The 24,166-nt window shown below is 39.5% G+C and overlaps 2 protein-coding genes across 2 annotated transcripts in view; both read left to right on the top strand.

The window, feature by feature from the left end:
* Positions 1-9,221: 9,221 nt before the first annotated feature.
* LOC139405898 (homeobox protein MOX-2-like) lies at positions 9,222-20,085 on the top strand. The gene is made up of 4 exons (XM_071148343.1): positions 9,222-9,417; positions 9,568-10,133; positions 15,116-15,288; positions 19,117-20,085. The coding sequence occupies exons 2-4, from the start codon at positions 9,587-9,589 to the stop codon at positions 19,333-19,335; spliced, it is 939 nt and encodes a 312-aa protein (XP_071004444.1). The 5' UTR covers positions 9,222-9,417; positions 9,568-9,586; the 3' UTR covers positions 19,336-20,085.
* A 41-nt stretch (positions 20,086-20,126) lies between these two features.
* Positions 20,127-24,166, top strand: part of LOC139393006 (alkylglycerol monooxygenase-like) — a 42,288-nt gene continuing 38,248 nt past the window's right edge. The window contains exon 1 of the mRNA XM_071141323.1: positions 20,127-21,704. Coding sequence (XP_070997424.1) covers positions 21,585-21,704 — 120 coding nt within the window. The 5' untranslated portion in view covers positions 20,127-21,584. The remainder of the gene's footprint in view (positions 21,705-24,166) is intronic.

The raw sequence follows: 24,166 nt of genomic DNA, 5'->3' as shown, positions 1-24,166 counted from the left end.
AGAGGTTTGAGTACCACTGCTCTAAGCCCTCACTATCAGCGTTGGTGTCTGAAATGAAATCGCCCCTCTTACAGTATGTCTCAATATCCTCCTATTGTCCTAGACGGCTGGTCATGCGTCATCTCCACACCGCGTGGACTCAGTAAACGGGTGAAGCCAGCTACTAGATACTCCTGATTGGGAAGACATGGGATTGTTCTGGAGGAAAGAAGGGAAATGCTTGGGAACTCCACTTCCCAGCTTGAGAGGAGACAGAGAGGATAATGGCTCCCCGGGGACCAGCCAATGACCTCACTGAGTGCAAAATATGCGAAGGTCACAGAGTTCCTATTGGGCCGCTGCTAAATCTGACTGACACCGGGCAGCAATAACCCTTGACTTCAGATCTGCTCTGCACACACTAATAATAGATGAATAAATGTCAAGAAAATATGTCTGAACTTTAAAAAAATAAATAACTTGGCAACATGGTCTCATCAGATTATGTGAGAATATGGATATTTAATCATTGAAATCATGTCACTTTCAGCTTCATGGGTGACATACTACAGTATGGTTAATACAGTATGTCAACATTCTTAAATAATTCTAATGACAATCTGTAGTTGTAGCCATTCTTTTCAAATGTTTTGGAGTCATCAATCTAATGATTGCTGGTAAGGGATGGGTAAAAAAAAACTTTGATACTTTCCCATCTGGTACGTTGTACAGTATATGATAATTACCATAAATAAAACTATAATGATGATTGTGATTACCATCTCTGATTGCTATTAGTATCGTGTTCCCCTTAATATGCTTGTGTAATGTAAGTGAGATCAGCATAACCCCATCGGCACCAGAGGTCAAGTATGCGTTAGCATTACTCATAGCTATAGGTCAGTTGGGATCACTTGAAGCATGACTGTAGCTATTCCCCCCCACCCCCTCCCCAACACTTACCAGCAGAGGTCAGCGTTCACATAGCATAGCATAACATACCTCCCCACCATGAGAGAGTTGAGAGTCCCAGACCATGGTATTGTTTAAACCACTTGGAAACACCTTCACCAATCACTAACAATTCAATGGATTTTGATAGTTGCATTGGACCTGCCACTGACAGGGTGGTATGGTATGGCAACGCCCTGAGAGCAGATCAATGGTGGAGACTGGAGAGCTAGAATAATGTGCTAGGTCGAGCTAATGAGGTTCGACAAACACTTTGACACGTTGAGTGTTAGTCAGAGCTTTGAGTCCGTGACTAGCGGGAGAATCTAGCGCTCTGGGAATATGCCAGAGACCCCAGGAACCTAAAGAGAGAATGAAGCCGTTAAATCACAAAACGTTGACCTCACTCTTCTGAATTTTTTGTTTTGTTGGAACAGCATGTTGTACTGGACGATCAGAGGGATGCTGAAGTAATGGAAGTGGCCCGATGCTGTTTCCAAGCTGCTGGAGTGAATGAGATTTGTGGGGGTCAGTAACAAATTGTGAAAAAAAGCCAAGGGTGAGGCAATCGCAAAAACACTAAGGCCTAATGGCACTGAAGGCATCATTCACAGATTGGAGTCTGGACCAACTCAATGCCTTCTGGCACCCATTCACATCTGAAGTATGAAGCCTTCCAGGGCTCACCAAGTGTGGGGGGCAACATGGTGGAGGGCATTTACAAATGTAGCTAGGAGGAAAGTGGCTTTGCGCTGTAGTAATGCGTATGGAACCCGCCAACCTGGGACTTTGGGTGTTGGTGTTTCTTTTTCATTTTTTATTTTTCATTTCACCTTTATTTAACCAGGTAGGCCAGTTGAGAACAAGTTCTCATTTACAACTGTAACCTGGCCAAGATAAAGCAAAGCAGTTCGACACATACAACAACACAGAGTTATACATGGAATAAACAAACATACAGTCAATACTACAGTACAAAATGTATATTTCTCAGTGTGTGCAAATGAGGTAGGATACTAGGTTGTACTAGGTCCAGATCTAAATGGAGTTTTAGTGGGTGACCCTGAGCTATTTGAGGTGTGGTCTGCCTGGTGCTAGGCTCTGCTCAGTGTCACACGAGTCTGCAGCCGTGCAGCCAGCCGGGCTCTGTCGCCCTGCTCCGAGAACCTAGCAGGACCCTCACGCTATCCACAGCTCCAAGCAGCACCATAGATGTTGATGTCCCCCCTGCTGTCTATAATTGTTCAATCGATAGACAATGGCCACCTCACCATTACCGCCCTCATTTCTCTGTAGTACAGGGATATAGGCATGAATCAGAATTTGTTCGCTGAATTTTGATTTCCATGCATTTTAGATGTTAATTATAGCTTCTGAAAAAGTATATGAATTCAAATAAAACCAGAATCTCTAGCAGATAGAGAGGTAAGCTACAATGAATTTGTATAAAAACAAAAAAAAACATTAGATTTCTTGGATTTATTAAGCGATCATTATCTTGGTGGCAGGTTTAAAAATCCTAGTCATCATAGTTATCATAGTCATCATAGTCATCATAGTCATCATAATTATCAAAGTCATCATAGTTATCATGGTCATCATAGTCAACATAGTCATAATAGTTATCATAGTTATCAAAGTCATCATAGTTATCATAGTCACCATAGTTATCAAAGTCATCATAGTCATCATAGTCATCATAATTATCATAGTCATCATAGTTATCATGGTCATCATAGTCAACATAGTCATAATAGTTATCATAGTTATCAAAGTCATCATAGTTATCATAGTCACCATAGTTATCAAAGTCATCATAGTTATCATAGTCATCCTAGTTATCAAAGTCACCCTAGTTATCAAAGTCATCATAGTTATCATAGTCATCCTAGTTATCAAAGTCATCATAGTTATCATAGTCATCATAGTTATCATAGTCATCCTAGTTATCAAAGTTATCATAGTTATCATAGTCATCATAGTTATCATAGTCATCATAATTATCATAGTCATCACAGCTATCATAGTCATCATAGTTATCATAATCGTCATAGTTATCATAGTTATCCTAGTTAACAAAGTTATCATAGTCATCATAGTCATCATAGTTGTCATAGTCATCATCGTTATCATAGTCATCATAGTCATCATAGTTATCTTAGTTATCATAGTCATCATAGTTATCATAGTCATAATCGTCAACATAGTCATCATTCAGTTTCTAACAGGATACATGTCTATTGAATTCCTAACAAGATATGATATCAAATTTCTTTACACAATGCAATCAAAAGTAATAAAACAAAGCTATGTTACATTTCATTACATTTTATCCAGAGCGACCTTCATTCAGTATATTTGGCAGTTCATATTTACAGCATGATAGATATTATGCAAGGTCATTCAGTAATAAACATTAGCTTTATTGTACAGTACTTACTCAAAAGAGAAAATATACAGCATATTCAAGTGCAACCAACATCCCACAAAATTCAACAAGACCATTGCAATCCTATTCAACATATCAGTGTACACCGAGTGTACAAAACATTAGGAACACTTGTTCTTTCCATGACATATCAGGTGAATCCAGGTGAAAGCTAGGATTCCTTATTGACATCACTTATTAAATCCAATTAAATCAGTGTGGATGAAGGGGAGGAAACAGGTTAAAGAAGGATTTTCAAGCCTTGAGACAACTGAGACATGGATTATGTATGTATGTGTGTCATTCAGAGGGTGAATGAGCAAGACAAAATATTTAAGTGCCTTTGAACGGGGTATGGTAATCGGTGGCAGGCGTACCTGAGTGTATCAAGAACTGCAACACTGCTGAGTTTTTAACGCTCAACAGTTTCCCATATTTGTCAAGAATAGTCCACCACCCAAAGGACATCCAGAGAACTTTACACAACTGTGGGAAGCATTGGAGTCAACATGGGCCAGAATCCCTATGGAACGCTTTCAACACCTTGTAGAGTCCATGCCCTGACGAATTGAGGCTGTTCTGAGGGCAAAAGGAAAGTGTTCCTAATGTTTTTTTACACTCAGTGTATGCTGAAAAACAACAGCAGCTTCAAAATACTGCATAAATAAGTTCATAAAATAAGATAATAATGTAAAAAAAAGTCTAACTCTATATTTATAAGGCATAGATGACAAGATAGGTTTTTGGATAAGTACTAGGTTTGAATTAACTGATACCTCTTTTTATTTTAAAGATATCCACAAAATGCTGAGTGTAAAGAGACAACGGTTAGCGCCTAACAGCACCATATATTAAGTACATCGTTTTCACGTCCGCAAGTATTTTCCTGACAACGGTCATAAATCTAAAGCTGAAATTCAAAGTAAAATAAGCAGTGATTAACATTTCCCTGCCACAGTCACCAGGATTGTCCCCACACAATAATTTCAACAGGACAAGCTTTTAAATGCCAAACTTTATTGTGAGGAATAATATAGGAATTTTTTTTACGGTCAAGAAAGGAATGCATTTCCTTTGTATTTTAAATGATCTTGTCTTTGGGTTTGAGAAAAATTCTATATAAAGCATATGTATGGTGTAGCTAAATTATGTTCAAGTAAATATTTTACTACCAGTTGTTTTGTGAAGTAGGATATGAAAAAGCTTGGTGTTTAAACACTACAGTAGAGACCATGTGAAAAACAAGATTTAGATACGAATTATATTAAGTTGGATCCAATCAATTTTACACACTAAATATTGTCTTTTATTGCTGTCGAATAATTTATTAAATTAAGTAATTAACAACCTCATTAATATTCAATTCGCCTATGGACATGAAAGAAGCATAATTACATCCATCTAATAATTCTGGTTGTGTATAAATTGCTGCCCCTCCTAATCAGTTCTTAAATATGGATGATATGACAAATCAGGTTTGAAAAATCACAATAAGTGTTTTCTCATTAAAACGTATCCAACTTGCCACGAATGAGAAAACAACTGTCAACATACGCCCTTTATATTTCTCGCCCGATACTTATATTCCTGTATTCATTTGACACGTGTTGGATTACTGCTTGTTGTATTTTAACAAACATACACGTGTCAGCCTGCTTGTGCTTAATGCGTCATATTCCAAGGTTTAAACCAGATTACATATGTGTACATTTATGCATCCTGATTGAAAGTTTTTATGCTGTACTATCAAAAACTCGATATCTGTCAGAAAAACTCTTTCTGACTAAAGCACTACATTAAAACTCAGCTAAGTAAGAGGCAGATGATCAAGTGAAAAGAAAGAGCTCATGGTGATAGCCGGGCCTCCGTTACACATTCGATTTTTCATCTAATGTTAAGAACAAACGCATAATTATTCTTCAGTCAAATACATTTGACTTAAAATATTCAGTTAGTATGGTCAGTAATACCCAAAGACTAAATTGCCACATCAATTTGTATACAAGGCAAAACAGACACAAAAAAAAACTGCAAAAGGATTTGACAAAAGCTTTTTTTTTGTACACTTCTTCTACGGATTAGATTTTGGGAACCCATCAGATCTACAGTCAGACCAAGGTCTTCATTTAATTTTTCTGTCCGTTAATCCCCAACGGGGGAAATGGGATTGCACCAGCCAATACATACAACACCAATAACTACACAATAAATACACACAGACTGAAAGCACTATACTATAATTTCATTGTGTTTTTTTGTTGTTGTTACACATCATCCTCTGTCTATAACCACATTGTTCGGACGTATTGGGCCTCTCTGACTGACAGGGACAGGTTGGATGAGTAGCAGCAGGTCTCTATCTAATGTCTACAGCACTGTGCCATCCTGGCCTTGCTCTATCTGCCCTGTCACGGCTAAAGCCTCATTAAACACGCTCCAAATTGGTGCCATTTCCCCGGCTTAATCTGTAACATCACTGACCCGGGGCTCCTAGTCACAGCAGAAAATCTGTGGATTACCCATCACCCCACCACCATCCCCACCTGTGGGGGGGTTTTGACTCATATCACGGCGGCTCGAGCAACACACCACACGAGGGGCAACAAGAGTAGAATTCACTGAGACACTCTCGCCACAGGGTACTAATGCTGTGAACAGAATGTCCAGAGAGTGAAACCACGTGTATTAACACCCGAAGGAGAGCTGAATAAACATCTAGCTTTCATACACTGCAATTAGCCTTCATTTGAAAGGTGAACAGTAGAAGGTTCAAGCTCACCTAAGGAGTTTGTAGACACGGTGCTGCTCCCTTCGAAAGGCACGGTAGGAATGGGGAGAGCGATAGCGCCCAAGTTACAGCCTGCCCCCTCTCTATCTGCTAAAGTCATTTTCTCTCAAAGTGTAATTAATTTCCTTGCTCAGGCAGGCCTGCATACATGTGGCACAGCCGGCTGCAGTAGCGTAGTCTCTGAAGCTCTGGTGTGTGTGGTACTGACCATGATGCCTAAGCAATAAGCATTAGCCGTACATCAGGTGAACACATGCAGCTATTGGAATATCTTGATTGATCGAAAAAGGTTGGATTGTTTTATTTTGGTAATTTAATAGTCTAATGCCATTTGGTCTGTTAATTTGTCATTTGTAAATTCATGAGCCACTTATAATTTCTGATTCTTGCGGTGATATTTGAATTTATTGATCAAATTTGGAATATAATGGTATCATTTTTTGTGTGTAGGCAAATCATTATTTGTAAAAAAAAATTGCACACAAAAATTCAAACGTTGTACAGCAATTTGTTGACATTATCAAAATTAGACTTAAATCTGATTGTAGGCTTATTTGTGTTTTATCACCCCTTCCTGCTACTAAATTTAAATAATCAATGATTGGATTCAGCTTTCATCCTATGCAATTTAATCTGTTATATATATGTTAGATACAACAAACTATTATAGAGCTAAAAAAAAGTTATGTATATATCTGATTATGACAAACGTAATACTTTTAATACTTCTGTCTCACTGAAATAGGACATAAGATAAGAGAAATACCTTCTCCTCTAGGTATTTTCATGCTTTATAAACTCCTACTGGTCATATTATACTCTATAGTATATAGTAGTATCATCATCGCCTCTGTAAAGATAATATAGGATCTTTATATTTAGCTATTATTTAAAAGCTAATGTTTATATATATATATATACATACAGTACCAGTCCAAAGTTTGGACACACCTACTCATTCAAGGTTTTTTTTATTTAATTACTATTTTCAACATTGTAGAGCAATAGTGAATACATCAAAACTAGGAAATAACACATAACACCAAAAAGTGTTAAACAAATCAAAATATATTTTATATTTGAGATTCTTCCAAGTAGCCACCCTTTGCCTTGATGACAGCTTTGCATTCTCTCAACCAGCTTCATGAGATAGTTACCTGGAATAGTTTTCCAACAGTCTTGAAAGAGTTCGCACATATGCTGAGCACTTGTTGGCTGCTTTTACTCTGCGGTCCAACTCATCCCAAACCATCTCAATTGGGTTGAAGTCAGGTGATTGTGGAGGCCAGGTCATCTGATGCAGTACTCCATCACTCTCCTTCTTGGTCAAATAGCTCGTACACAGCATGGAGGTGTGTTTTGGGTCATTGTCCTGTTGAAAAACAAATGAGACTCCCACTAAGTGCAAACCAGATGGGATAGCGTATTGTTGCAGAATGCTGTGGTAGCCATGCTGGTTAAGTGTGCCTTGAATTCTAAGTAAATCACTGACAGTGTCACCAGAAAAGCACCCCCACACCTCCTCCTCCTTGCTTCACAGTGAGAAACACACATGCGGAGATCATCCGTTCAACTACTCATCAGACCAAAGGACAGATTTCCACCGGTTTAATGTCCATTGCTCGTGTTTCTTCACCCAAGCAAGTCTCTTCTTATTATTGGTGTCCTTTCGTAGTGGTTTCTTTGGAGCAATTCGACCATGAAGGCCTGAATCACGCATTCTCCTCTGAACAGTTGATGTTGAGATGTGTCTGTTACTTGAACTCTGTGAAGCATTTATTTGGACTGCAATTTCTGAGGCTGGTAACTCTAATGAACTTATCCTTTGCCTCAGAGGTAACTCTGGGTCTTCCTTTCCTGTGGCAGTCCTCATGAGAGCCAGTTTCATCATAGCCCTTGATGGTTTTTGAGACTGCACTTGAAAAAACTTTCAAAGTTCTTGAAATGTTCTAGATTGACTGACCTTCATGTCTTAAAGTAATGATGGACTGTCGTTTCTCTTTGCTTATTTGAGCTGTTCTTTTACCAAATAGGGCTATATTCTGTATACCACCCCTACCTTGTCCCAACACAACTGATTGGCTCCAAAATGTACTTTCTACAAGGCACACCTGTTAATTGAAATGCATTCCAGGTGACTTCCTCATGAAGCTGGTTGAGAAAATGCCAAGAGTGTGCAAAGCTGTCATCAAGGCAAAGGTTGGCTACTTTGAAGAACCTCAAATATAAAGTATATTTTGATTTGTTTAGCAGTTTTTTGCTTACAACTTGATTCCATGTATTATTTCATCGTTTTTTTTTCTAAAATCTCAAATATATTTAGATTTTTTTAACAGTTTTTTGGTTAATACTTGATTCCATATGTGTTATTTCATAGTTTTTTTTCTCTCAAATATAAAATATATTTGGATTTGTTTAACACTTTTTTGGTAACTACATGATTCCATATGTGATATTTCATAGTTTTGATGTCTTCACTATTATTCTACAATGTAGAAAATAGTAAAAAATAAAGAAAAACCCTTGGATGAGTAGGTGTGTCCAAACTATTGACCGGTACTGTATATATATATATATATTATGTGGTAAAACGTTTTTTGGTGTATACCAACTACGCATACAGAGGTATACTAGTATGAGATGGCTACGCAAAGGAAACAAAGCAACACGTGCTTTAACATAACTAACCTCACAACGATATCAACAAAGGTAAGACAATACATATCGAGCTATCCCTGGACACCCATCTCTTATGGGGAGTATGAAATGGTACAACCCTATCACATAACACCATCATCATCTTAAACATTATGGATTATTTTTCTAAGAAGAAAAGGGGCCACCAGGAGACAGGCAGCAAAAGTCGAAAAAATAAATGGCCTTCTTTCCTGAGACACCAGCCATTTTAATAGAGCTGATTTATTGTGCCATGCTTTTTGGAGGGCGATCATATGCATGTGGTCAGTAGTACGCAGTCTGTGACCCAGCCTCCCTCTCACGTTACAGCCTATTTATAACGTTCCCTCTGCCGGCTCCCCTCTTACTGCAGTTCTTTGGAACCACCTTTCCCTCCACTCCACAGGTCTCCAGTCTCCTCTCTCTCCTGTCATCTGAGAATCTCTCCGGCAGCTTATCTAGGGTTCACTGTTTATCCTGCGCAGCCTGGCAACTGTCCGCATGCCCAGGATTATTACTGGAGCCCCCTTTCAACACACACACGGACATACACACAACTTTTTTATCGAACTCTTATCAAGGAGACGAATTTGGGGTGAGCTAAGGAAAGAGCACAAGTTGTGGATTTTGGATCTTCTGTGTTTTGTTTGACCCTTTTTTTTATATATATATATATATATTTAACTTAGTTGGCTTACTTTTTTGTTACATTTCATTTTTTGTCCCCCTCCTTATCTTTCTGGAGGGCTGTGTGTTTGCATGCGATGGATCACACACTCTTTGGCTGCCTCCGCAGCCCCCATGCCACTGTGCAGGCCCTGCACCCTGCCTTCACCCAGTCTCCGCTGACTCTCCACGGTCGCACGGACCACGTCTCCTACCCTGACCTGGCCTCTTCCACCGCCACCTCCTCTCCTTCGGCCTGCATCATCTCCGGCTATCCCGGTGACGAGGGCCTGTTCGGCGGGCATCACCACCATCACCGTGGGCATCACCTGGCACAGCAACAGCAGCATCACCCGCCTCAGCACCAGGCTGGCTGGCACATTCCACAGATGCCCTCTCCTGGCAATGCGAGCTCCCGCCACAACCTCTGCCACCCCCACCCCCACTCTCACTCGGCCCAGGACAGTGCCCTCGCACCCCCAGACCTAGGCACCCCTGGCAGGAACAGTCTCTGTTCCAGCACCCCCAACCTGGGCAGCAGCACCCCTACGGGGGCCAATTGTGTGCCTGCAGACTTTGGAAGACAGACACTGTCACCTGCTGAGGCAGAGAAGAGAAATGGCAAGAGGAAAAGTGACAGCTCAGGTAAGACCAGAGGAAAGATCAACTTTTGGGTTGACATTTATTTTTATTTGTCTTTTTTCTTCCTTATTTTGTGAGCCGCATGTAAAAATGGGTTGAGTATAATGTTGCACAACTTAAATGGGAAACTAAAGCTACATATCTTTATCTTATTCATAAGTTGTCATACATTTGAAATACTAAACATGATATAATACACTTGCAGAGTATTTATTCAAGATGGGTATAACTTAACTGTACCTTAATGGTGTGGTTTCAAGAACGCCATAATCACTCAGACTTCTAAGGCTTTCCGTGGAGATGGATTGAGGGAAGTGTATGTTTCACTGACAGAAAATGTGGTATTATATTGTCTGAAGAGAGGTTTGTAGATGTTGGCTGACATGAACAGGGGCAATTACAGTATGTTGACTAAAGGGGAGAGCAAAGGCTAAATCCCATCGGTTTCATTTCGACACATTTTTAGGGGGCAGAAAATGAGGCTCACTGTAAAATATTAATGTCATGGATTGTAAAAGACTACACCAGTGCTTCGAATGACAATAAACACCCGAGAAGATTTAGGCTTTTCTTACTGTGGAGTGCGCTTAGTTCCAGGATTATTGTTGATGCAGTCATTTTTATAAATTGCACTGACTAAAAGAGACTGGGAAGTTGAATCAATAAATATATTCAATTGAACGATTTGAGTTACAGTGGCATTATGTATACCATTTGATATACAGTTTAATATATTTGTTGCAATGTTAATAGTCTTTAAATAAAAAAAATAAAACATTAAAACATAACTTTCAAACGTCCAGAAAAACATACTCTCTATTTCCTACCAGTTTGTTCAATGGTCCTAAAAAATGTATGAACTATACAACCAACCTTACACATTTTTACTGCTAAGTATTTGGTGCTTCGCTCCTAAACATCTCAAATAAAGATCACTTTGTCAGTCAATATTGAGCCGTTATTAATATACAACGTTAGAAAAATAAGTTTTTCCAGCATTACAACAACACACGTGAAATGATGGTCTAATTGCATTAATAAGGTTTGGAATAATGAGTTACTTACCTCAAGTAGATACTGTACAGGCGTGACTTTCATAATCATTGAGATTTCCTACGTTTGTGAAAAGGACCATGGACTTTGTACACAGCAAGTGTAGAAATATCGACAAAATATAAACAATACAAATATGGTAATTTATTACATTAAGTTAACTGGAACATACATTTCTACATTATTACATAGCCTACGTAGCAGTGCCTTTATAACTCTGAATATACCAATATCTCTTTAATATATCAACTTTTTACTATTCAACCTTTCTAATCGATATTAGGCACTTTGTAAGTGTTAAAGTGTTTTTTTGAAGGGAAGATTTTGTTGTCAACGTATTAGTAGGGACGGATCGGTTTCCCATGGAAACGTTATACCGGGTCACTGGAATGTCATCCTGCAGCACTGGGCCTGGACGGACCTCTGTCTGTTTCAACACCCTCAGTGTGGGTCACCTGGCTGTGGTTCTGTACACACCACTTGAATACTTGATTGATATTTCCCTGTGTGGTCAGTGCCCTGTTTCGCTTGACTCACACAGGATACTGTTTGCCACTTTAGTCATGGATCCCTTCTGACACATGACTCATTCAAACAGACGATGAAACATTTTCACAAAATCACAGGGACTTAAACTACTTAAGTGTGCAATTAAATGTGTATTCTTTCTGTTTGAAATGAATGGACAGCATAGAGACAGACGGCATATAAAATAGGTTTCTTTATAATTTTTCAGAAGCTTATAACAATCCTATTTAAAAAAAAGTAGTTACCAAAATAAGGACTCATGGTATTTGGATGTAGAGGAATATCAAAAAGATGCATAGAAATGATTAACACACCTGACTATGCAAATCGTTGTACAAGTAGCAGCACCACGCTGAAATTGCCAGAGAAACGACAGAAAGTTACTAAACTAAGAGAGCGCAACTTCGAAGGCAGTCACTACTATTTATAATACTGCTCTTGTTTTGACCATACTGACCTCTCATATATTCACACATTTAGAACTCCATCCTCTATTTCCTGTTCTCCTTGGTCAAATCATTTGGAAACTAACACTTGGCCCCCAAGCTCCATTTCAATTCCCTAGTTCCAATGGTTATTGCAGCCTCATTACGTGGGCCTTACATTCTCTTCACGCTAACACCAATCATGCTGATTATTGAGCGTAGTTAGCTTATCCAATCAGCTGTCCAAATAGCATCGTGTTGCCAATTCGATGAGATAGCCCTGATTGGGTTTCACCATCTGGATTGAAACCTGAGTAAAATCAGCCTGTGAAACTTTACATTAGATACAAAAACAATAATAAAACACTTGAAACCAGATTTCCATGCAAAACATTCTCCTGGTCAAGAAATACAAATCATTTAGTGTGATTTTTTTCCCTAAAGGTGGACTGCAGGGTATACACTGTCACGTGATGAGTGGTCTGGCTGATATTTGGGTGTCTGGTTTCCGTGAAACCTGCTAATTTTAAGGGTCCCACCTGGAGGGAATATGGCCGTGCTGTTTGGTGTAACCTGGGCTGGCCTCTTGGAGTATTCTGGAGCTCTGAGGGAGTTAGGGGTTAACCTGGCAGATTTTAAAGTTTGGGAACACTTTAGCCCGCAGGTATAGTGCTTTATACATTATGTTATGCACATCGACATAATGTCTAACAATAAGGCTTATAATGTTCCATATCACTATGACTCAACGTTTTTACTGACTGAAAAATGGCAGTTTTTTTGTTGTCAGGATCATTATATAATTATACGACATTGGTAGAGGGTCATCATACATGCTCATGTCAAGTCTCCTTCTGTGTATTATAGGTGAATTATAATGCAGTATACATGTAGGCTTTAAGTAAAGTGTAACCAAAACATATTTGGAAAGTGCTAATAGATTTTAAACATGAAGTAATAGTAATTGCTTGAATCCTGTTTTGTTATTGTGGAGTGTATTTTTGAGTGCTGCCGTAGCAAGTGATGCTCGGGCATGGCTTTGCCATTTTCGTTATTGACGCTGAGGTTAATTTTGGTAGATCTAGCATTACAATATTCTATGTCACAGTGAAATTGTGTTTGCCCTAGATAAGAATCCTCAACAAAATCTACAAAATGATTGGCCAATGAACTGAAAATGTCACACCGAAAGGAGTGAAAAGTATAACCATTTCATTTTGAAATCTCTGTCAGAAACGTCGGCATGGACACCAACATTATTTTTGAAAGGGTTCCCTGATCTGGCTTCAGACCATTTGGGAGCCCTAAAACTACCCAGTGTCTGGGCTCTGTATTTTCCTCCCATTATTCCCTTTTGTGTGGAGAGATGAAAGTTCCAGCAAGGACCTAATTGCTGTGGTGTAGTGGCTGTGTCGTAAAACCTTGGGACTCTTTTTAAATCGGCTTTGCGCTGGTCTCCAGCAGCTGGCCATGTTATTCTTTATTCTTACACAATGGCTGTGTTTACCAGAGAGTAAATACATCTAAGAGGTATGTTTGAATGAGGCCTGCTCTCTGGCACACCGACAGTTGGTCAACCCTGGTGAAATTACAGACATGTTGAGACATTTTCTATTCACCATACAATGATGCACAGAATTTCAGCTACTTTACCACACTGTAAGGAAAGTCTTATACTTTATGTTGGAATAACTATATTATATATTTGCAGTGTATTCCTGTCATGGATGCCAGTTGCGCACTATGACATATCACAATGTGCTTGGAATTTTCCTTTCCTTTTTCCCACAATATCAATGATGAATGGCTTTTTGCAAACAAAAGTTGCATAATTTTCCATTCTTCTATATTTTCTATGACACGAAAAGAAGAGTAAGAGAAAGGAAGCTTTTTTCTGTGAGAAAATATTTTGAAAGAGACACTCTTTCAGTAAGAACTTCTCGGAGTGTCTCCAGTGACGTGGCAAAGTGGGGTGCCTGGTCTGGTCCTGGCCTGTAAACTCCCAGCCTATTTACAGTTTGGATTTGAGACCGCCTGTTGGGATTAACGCGACTGCAGAACAGAACCGCAGATGAATTAGCATGCAATCGCTGTTGCCTTGAAGTGCAATGTGCAACTGAAGCATATCCAAAAGGCCTAACCACAAAGTCTGGTCACAATAGGAAAGTTTGGGAACCAAATTAACAAAACATGTTCCTTCTGAGAAACAGTGAAAAATAAAAATGTAACAATATCTTCTCCTGAGGTTGGATTTTTAATCCACATTGGTTGTGGACTATTTCCTCCCATCACTCCAGTTAATCAACAGGTGGTAGACTTGCATATCTTTGCAAAAAAAGGGACCTGCATTGCTTCATGTTCATCTGGGGAATCGTAACAGTTTGTCCTTATGTGTATGAGATCATAATCATAGGTCAAATCCAGACTGACATACGTGCGTGCTACTCTCCCTGTAGTCCATCTCATAGTCTAGCCATTCTCAGTAAGTTAAAAAGTTTGATAACATTGTTCAAAATTAAACAACACCAAATCTAAATGAGAGATTGGAAAAATACGCTTATAAAATTGAGGTAAATAAACTGAGGAAATATAGTTTCTCAAATCCTGCAGCGCTGTTTCGTTCCATATTAAAACTACAAGGGTAGCAGCCGATTCCATTAACAGTAAGACAAATGAACTCCACATTGTAAAGAGTAGGAGCCAGCCCACTGTGTGTGTGAGAGCACAGCTGCCAGAAACAGGCACATGTGTAGACGCTTCTGGGTCCTCCCAGCCACTTACAGTGTGCATAAACAATGCCGCAACAATAAAAGGTGATTGGCAGCTCCCATTGTTTCCCATACCTGACTCCTTCCCTCCTCTGCCTGTATTTGTGTCTCTGGCTCACACCTGCCATATAGTACTCTTTTTATCATTATTTTCTTTGAGTATAAATCTCCCTGACTGGAAAGAAAAAATGAGTGCCGTGTTTGATTTCAGAGTCCCAAGACGGGAATTACAAGTCAGATGTGAGCAGCAAACCCAGGAAGGAGCGGACGGCGTTCACCAAAGAGCAAATCCGTGACCTGGAGGCCGAGTTCGCCCATCACAACTATCTGACGAGACTGAGGCGCTACGAGATAGCAGTCAACCTCGATCTCACAGAGAGACAAGTATGTAATGTCACCACTCTAACCTCATTCTCCCACTTATCCTTTTGGGTTCAAACATATTGACCCCATAACGCATTAATGCCGGGTGGTGGGAAAAGTCTGCCTCAGTCGGACCATACAAAGGTTTTCGGAGATACTGTGTTTTCCTAACTTTAGAACTTCTGGTTTGCGTGCTGTTGTGCTCCAGCTGTGACTGTGAAGAGGGACTATCATATTCCAGATATTTGGGTCTATTCTTTCAGTCAGCCTACAGTCAAGTAATGGAGACAGGCACAAAATGCAGGAGGTGCTGTCTAGCAAGTCACTTCCTGTTTCCCCCAGCTAGGACAAATTAGTCTCAGAGCGCAGGCAGAAGGGCCGCTGTAAACACAGTCACGTGAAATAAATAATGGAAGACAAATTGCGGGGAAGGAAACATCGTACAGTGTTCTGTAACACCTATTTGGGGTGTCAGAGAGAAGCGATATGTCACATGTGGCATACATCTGGCTGTAGGTAGTTTGTTATATACAGTAGGGATTAAATGGATAGAACAGACTGATTCCTGACAGTATATGTTTCTTTACGTAACATCGGAGACTCAAAACCTTCAACCTTAAGTTTTCGATTTTCGACAAAGTGCTTCAATGTAACACTTCTAAAAGTCATTTCAAATGCCCAAATATACAAATAAACTAAGATTAAAAATATTATGCCTACCATCTAAACATGAATGTAACATTAAATAATGGCCACACGTTACATTACATCACCCTTACCACAGTGAATACCATTGGGTTATTCCATGAAGTATTTATTTAATTACCCTATAATAGCCTAGTAATTATGTACAGTTTTGGAGCACTTATATTGCGCTTAGAACATCCAATAATTTTCTTATGTCAATTTCAAATTCATAACCAACTCTTAGAGAACATGAACCAACCTGTTATACCAGAGAGTCAACATGACCCCTAAAGCATAACATGACTCGGACAGGCCTGTGTCTTACCTTCAGTAACATGGAAACTCATATCTTGTAACAAAACAAAACAACCCATACAAACCAGTCATAATAATAACATTATAAGTAATTGAGTCATTAGCCCACTGATGATAGCATTAGGTGAAATGATATGGACTGTATAGTACTGTACAGCCTTGCCTTACTGCACTATCAATAACAGGAGTGAAAAGTGCAAGCTTGCAGATGTATTTTAAGGATGATCCACTTACAGTAATGACAGTAGGAAATCTGGGTGACCGGGGTTGGAACTCTACCCGTCAACCTGATAGGGATTTTATAACTATGAAACTCAATTTTGGTCAATGAACTAAAAATACCTTGATAGGTGATATATCACAAACATGTACAGTACCAGTCAAAAGTTTGGAAACACCTACTCATTCAAGGGTTTTTCCTTATGTTTACTATTTTCTACATTGTAGAATAATAGTGAAAATATCAAAACTATGAAATTACACATGTGCAATCATGTAGTAACCCAAAAAGTGTTAGACAAATCTAAACATATTTTAGATTTTAGATTCGTCAAAGTAGCCACCCTTTGCCTTGATGACAGCTTTGCACACTCTTGGCATTCTCTCAACCAGCTTCACCTGGAATTATTTTCAAACAGTTCCCATATATGCTGAGCATTTGTTGGCTACTTTTCCTTCACTCTGCAGTCCAACTCATCAGTATCATTCTACAAATCTGAAAATAGTAAAAATAAAGAAAAACCCTTGAATGAGTAGGTGTGTCCAAACTTTAGATATACTTGATTTGATATAATATACTGGTACTGTATATTAGGTAACATAGCAACAAAATACCAACAAAATGCATGCATCCCCATTGAGCTATAGGCTGTATTCAGGTGGCAAAGGCTTTGAAGGCGTGCTTGTGCAGGTGTGCCACAGCTCACACGTGCCCTTCTGACGTGCAATCATATGGGCCGAAAAAATATCCATCACCACCACTGATGTGATCGTCAGCATGGCATGTATCGCTGAAGGTTTAAGACAAACATTGTGTGTAAAATCAAGTGACTTCCTGCCCATGTGACCCAGCTAGGCCCCACAGCATGACACCCTCAAAATAAACCATCCGAACTAGAGGTCGACCGATTATGATTTTTCAACGCCGATACCGATACCGATTATTGGAGGACCAAAAAAGCCGATACCGATTAATCGTCCGATTAATTTTTTTTTTATGTATTTGTAATAATGACAATTACAATACTGAATGAACACTTATTTTAACTTAATATAATACATCAATAGAATCAATTTAGCCTCAAGTAAATAATGAAACATGTTCAATTTGGTTTAAGTAATGCAAAATCAAAGTGTTGGAGAAGAAAGTAAAAGTGCAATATGTGCTATGTAAGAAAGCTAACGTTTCAGTTCCTTGCTCAGAACATGAGAACATATGAAAGCTGGTGGTTCCTTTTAACATGAGTCTTCAATAATCCCAGGTAAGAAGTTTTAGGTTGTAGTTATTATAGGAATTATAGGACTATTTCCCTCTATACTATTTGTATTTCATATACCTTTGTCTATTGGATGTTCTTATAGGTACTTTAGTATTGCCAGTGTAACAGTATAGCTTCCATCCCTCTCCTCGCTCCTCCTTGGGCTCGAACCAGCAACACAACGACAACAGCCACCATCGAAGCAGCGTTACCCATGCAGAGCAAGGGGAACAACTACTAGAAGGCTCAGAGCGAGTGACGTTTGAAACGCTATTAGCGCGCGCTAACTAGCTAGCCATTTCACTTCGGTTACACCAGCCTCATCTCGGGAGTTGATAGGCTTGAAGCCGTAAACAGTGCAATGCTTGATGCACAACAAAGAGCTGCTGGAAAAACGCCCGAAAGTGCTGTTTGAATTAATGTTTACGTGCCTGCTTCTGGCTACCACCTCTCAGTCAAATACTTAGATACTTGTATGCTCAGTCAGATTATATGCAACGCAGGACACGCTAGATAATATCTAGTAATATCATCAACCATATGTAGTTAACTAGTGATTATGATTGATTGTTTTTCATAAGATAAGTTTAATGCTAGCTAGCAACTTACCTTGGCTTACTGCATTCGCGTAACAGACAGTCTCCTTGTGGAGTGCAACGAGAGAGAGCCAGGTCGTTTTTGCGTTGGACTAGTTATCTGTAAGGTTGCAAGATTGGATCCCCCGAGCTGACAAGGTGAAAATCTGTGGTTCTGCCCCTGAACGAGGCAGTTAACCCACCGTTCCTAGGCCGTCATTGAAAACAAGAATGTGTTCTTAACTGACTTGCCTAGTTAAATAAAGGTATAAAAGAAAAAAAATGATATAAAAACTAAATATCGGCAAATCGGCGCCCAAAAATACAGATTTCCGATTTCTAATCCAAACGCAAGGAGAGAAAGAAAGACTCATCTAGAACCCAGTCAGTGTTGACTTTCACGTCTACTCGGACCCGATCCTCTACGTAAACCCTTTTAAGCAACAGCCTAATCATCATTTTGGGAGACGTAAATACTGGAGGCGTTGTCGAGTCAGGGAAAAGAGGAAGCAGCGTCTTGATGCCAAGGAATGTGACAATACATCAGCACATAATCCCTGCTGGAGTATAGAAATAGCTGCCAAACGTTTACAGCAGCGCCTGTATCAAGTGTCAGGCTTACCATTTGATCAATATCCACGTCTTTTAATAGTCTTTTAATAGGACTCTATTCAGTATTCGTAACAGTCTCCAGCTATGCAAAATGTACCCCGCCCCGCCCCCACTCCCACCCTACCGCCATTTTGTTGTTCTTTTTAGAATAACTCAGCTTGTCTTTTGTGGTTGTTCCACAGGTAAAGGTGTGGTTCCAGAACAGGAGGATGAAGTGGAAACGAGTAAAAGGAGGTCAACAGGGGGCTGTAGCGAGGGAAAAGGAACTGGTGAACGTGAAAAAGGGGACATTGCTGCCGTCCGAATTCTCCAGCATAGCGGCTCTTCATCACTCCACAGACTCCCTGGCCAATGAGGACAGTCACGAAAGCGACCAGAGTTCTGAGCATGCTCACTTATGATGCACAGCAGCAGGCCACTCCTACGCAAAGTGGGTTCAGCCTCACATCTCAGGAACGTCCTTAAAAGGACATGTTATCTGGTCGTCATTAGCAAAGTTTAACGATGCTAAATAAATGTGTACAAATGTACAAAGAAATGACGTGTGTTACTTGATCTAAGAAGATACATGTTAGGACGTTGGTTAAACCAAACTAAGATCACCAATACGTTTCAAGAACTGCAAACCCAACGCAGGAATATGAGATATTGCAAAAGGTCAATGCACATTAAGCATACGTTACGAACGTGCCTCCAGTCAACACTGCTCTTGGAAGCAGAACATATTCTTTGAATATTAGGACAGATTCAGAATTGGCCGAATTGTTATGAACATTCCATGTTGTGTGTCTTACATTGAAAAAGGGGCAAGTTCATGCTTTTGATTTGCACTGGTGAACACTTGCCTCAATTGGTTTCTACTGTTTGTCATAAAAATTGCGATGTAATCAAATTATTATCAAGTGTGCGGGAGAATCAAATTTGCTCAGCTAATATACAGTATACTCTGAACTTAATTATCTGTCATTTTCTTACCTTTGCTCTAGCAACAATTTCTAATACACACTATACCACTCACACAGTAATAAACATTTCTGATGTTTCTTAGTGATCATTTTCTTCTGCCTGACTGGTATTTGTAAACAAAACTGACTGAATATTGCACGAACAGAGGTTCTACTGAAATGCTTCTCAGATTGAATTCACGTTGGGTTGAATAACTTCATGATGCCTCCCATCCACAGGAATCCAGGGTAATGTAGGACTATGCTGTGAACTGAGATGACATGAATTAAGCATTAGCCAACGTGTAGAGAGCTGTTGATGGGGTGCATGCCTAATTCACCTTTTCCTCAAGGCAGAGTCGGGACTTAGGACGTTTGCCAAAGCCCCACAGGAGAACCTGCGAAAGGATCATATTCTATTACAAAATCACAGAATAATTTCAAGACTTGATCTCCTTTTCAGCACAATGTGAGTGTGCATTCTAATTTGGAGCTAGAACAATATTTTGGAGACTGTGAACTTTTTAGTGCAAGATAGCAATAAAGTGCAGTTTTACCAAAAGCTAACTGTGCGGTAAACATGATGAAACAGTGTGAATAAATTATAATCATACTGTACCTATTAAAGGCACAGTGCAGTCAAAATTCTGTTTAACTTTGTTTTGTATCATATTGTACAACAGCTGATGAAAGTAACACTGTAAAAGTGTGAAGAAATTTGATCAGTGTTATTTCCTGATAGTAGCTGGTTGAAAATACAATCTACACAGACTTTCTAATCAGCAGGTTTACATGGGCAGGAGTTTAGGTTGGTACGTTGGTTAATAGACCAATAGCAAAGAGCATCCCAAACCTTTCCCAATATCAGCTATTTTTCAGTTTTCCCCTCCCCACTCAGACCAGACAGTTTTCAGACAGACCAGACCAATCCCAGACAGTTCTAGCAAAATACTACTTTTTTAAACTAAAAAGCTACTTAATTGTTACCCAGAAATTATTTGATATTTTGATTTAAAAAAAACGGCTGCATTGGACCTTTAAATTAAATGCGCAATCACCCATGCAATCATTTTTTCCCAATTAGGATTTCTAAAACTGATAACTGCTCCCAGTTGGTACACCAAATGTCACCCATCTCTCCATTATCTTCTTTATGCGCAGTTCATAATTTAATGATCTCTGCCTTCTTTTTATGTCAGGTGATGCAACATTCTCCTTTTCGAAAATGCCTCTCCTCTCCATCAAGAAAAATATTTACATATTTTAACATCAATTAATAGGCTAATTACATTTAATGTGAACTAATAGGGCTTCGCTATTAGATACCTAACAATTATCCATGACCTGCAAATCAATGGAACGTAAGAGACACAGACAGAATGGTCTGACAATGTCATAGCTGGTTTGTTCATAATATATATGAAAGACCACCAGACTTATTTGTTGTTATCTTTTCATTTATGGAATTGATACGATGGTAAGATGTAATGGCAGCTGAAGGCATTGTCAGTCCTGAGACAAAACAACCAACCCCGCACCTGACCTATGATCCACTGTATCCCGCCTCTGGAGAGTGAAATAAAACGACACAGTTATCTCGCAGTTCAAATGACGTTTGATGACTGTGCGAGTATCACCCGGTAGTTAAAATTCCCCAGAGGATCGGTTTAGCATCACCTTGGGTAGAGGGATTGAAGGTGCATACAATGGCGCAATTCATGGATGTCGTCTCATTGACCAAGGGAATTCGGTCCATGTTTTACATTGTCACACCGAACGAATCATCATTTGAAAATGTGGAGGATGTCCCGCCATATGTTCAACAGGTGAGTGAGTTCGTTGAAAACGCTGGAGCGCTTTGATGTGTTTTATGTTTTTTTGTTGTTGTTGATAATCGATTTTGTGCGGCTCATGCTAGGAGTGACACACTTGACATGTCTAAACATAGCGAAATAAAGTCTGCACACTTAGTTTGAATGATATCATATATGCTACGGTATATTCATACATCTTCACAAAGATGGTCACAAACAACTCACAAACCCCGTAGGAACTGTCAGGGAAGTGGTGCTATAGGGTGACAAAGTCGCTACACTGGTTTCTGCAGTAGCCTAGATGAGCCTGTAATCTCTTCATTTCACAGAGCTATTGCATAACATTGTATAAACGATACAAACACTTTAGAAGTGTATTTGCTGTTATTGTTTATGTCATATATGGACTTGAGTTTTGGCTGTATGGTTCATATTTTCACATGATATGATATTAGTACATTTATTTTCAAATTCTCTAACAAATCCTTAGTTTTGGACAAACAATATCTATTTGCTCATGAGTGTGAGGAGGTGTGCCCTTTTCAGTCCAATGGGGGAATGTCTGTTAAATATTGTTGAATTTTAGGACCACTTTTGACTCAAGAGCACCCAGTGCAAAATAACTGAACACACCAATACTTTTTAATGGGACATCTGGATGATAAAGGTTTAACGAAATCCTAAAATCAGCACGGTTGTTATTTGGGGGATAAAGCTCACATTTTAACAGGCTTCTATAAAGCCATATGAATAGAGAAAAAAACAATTACCCAAACAGCAGGACTCCTCAGTGTCTTAATCCTGCTCCAAACAAACTGTAATGAAACAACCTAATTTACTACAGTATTGTTACAGAGTTTAATGTGATGTTTGCATGGGTGTGTCGCTGTTGTTTCGGTGCTGGTTGTTGTTTGTGAGGTAGTCATCACTCCGTGCACTAGTCTGTGTTTTGGTTGACTGTATGTACAGGTGTAGGATTTTCATTTGATCACCATGTTGCAGAAGAACGTTCATGCAATGCAGGAAATGTAAAACTGGCAGTGTACAGTGCCTTGCGAAAGTATTCGGCCCCCTTGAACTTTGCGACCTTTTGCCACATTTCAGGCTTCAAACATAAAGATATAAAACTGTATTTTTTTGTGAAGAATCAACAACAAGTGGTGCACAATCATGAAGTGGAACGACATTTATTGGATATTTCAAACTTTTTTAACAAATCAAAAACTGAAAAATTGGGCGTGCAAAATTATTCAGCCCCCTTAAGTTAATACTTTGTAGCGCCACCTTTTGCTGCGATTACAGCTATAAGTCGCTTGGGGTATGTCTCTATCAGTTTTGCACATCGAGAGACTGACATTTTTTCCCATTCCTCCTTGCAAAACAGCTCAAACTCAGGGAGGTTGGATGGAGAGCATTTGTGAACAGCAGTTTTCAGTTCTTTCCACAGATTCTCGATTGGATTCAGGTCTGGACTTTGACTTGGCCATTCTAACACCTGGATATGTTTATTTTTGAACCATTCTATTGTAGATTTTGCTTTATGTTTTGGATCATTGTCTTGTTGGAAGACAAATCTTCGTCCCAGTCTCAGGTCTTTTGCCGACTCCATCAGGTTTTCTTCCAGAATGGTCCTGTATTTGGCTCCATCCATCTTCCCATCAATTTTAACCATCTTCCCTGTCCCTGCTGAAGAAAAGCAGGCCCAAACCTTGATGCTGCCACCACCATGTTTGACAGTGGGGATGGTGTGTTCAAGGTGATGAGCTGTGTTGCTTTTACGCCAAACATAACGTTTTGCATTGTTGCCAAAAAGTTCAATTTTGGTTTCATCTGACCAGAGCACCTTCTTCCACATGTTTGGTGTGTCTCCCAGGTGGCTTGTGGCAAACTTTAAACAACACTTTTTATGAATATCTTTAAGAAATGGCTTTCTTCTTGCCACTCTTCCATAAAGGCCAGATTTGTGCAATATACGACTGATTGTTGTCCTATGGACAGAGTCTCCCACCTCAGCTGTAGATCTCTGCAGTTCATCCAGAGTGATCATGGGCCTCTTGGCTGCATCTCTGATCAGTCTTCTCCTTGTATGAGCTGAAAGTTTAGAGGGACGGCCAGGTCTTGGTAGATTTGCAGTGGTCTGATACTCCTTCCATTTCAATATTATCGCTTGCACAGTGCTCCTTGGGATGTTTAAAGCTTGGGAAATATTTTTGTATCCAAATCCGGCTTTAAACTTCTTCACAACAGTATCTCGGACCTGCCTGGTGTGTTCCTTGTTCTTCATAATGCTCTCTGCGCTTTTAACGGACCTCTGAGACTATCACAGTGCAGGTGCATTTATACGGAGACTTGATTACACACAGGTGGATTGTATTTATCATCATTAGTCATTTAGGTCAACATTGGATCATTCAGAGATCCTCACTGAACTTCTGGAGAGAGTTTGCTGCACTGAAAGTAAAGGGGCTGAATAA

Source organism: Oncorhynchus clarkii, chromosome 3 (genome assembly GCF_045791955.1).
Source record: "Oncorhynchus clarkii lewisi isolate Uvic-CL-2024 chromosome 3, UVic_Ocla_1.0, whole genome shotgun sequence".
Taxonomy (NCBI): domain Eukaryota; kingdom Metazoa; phylum Chordata; class Actinopteri; order Salmoniformes; family Salmonidae; genus Oncorhynchus; species Oncorhynchus clarkii.
The sequence above is the reverse complement of the archived record's forward strand: the minus strand, read 5'-3'. Positions and strand labels throughout refer to the sequence as shown.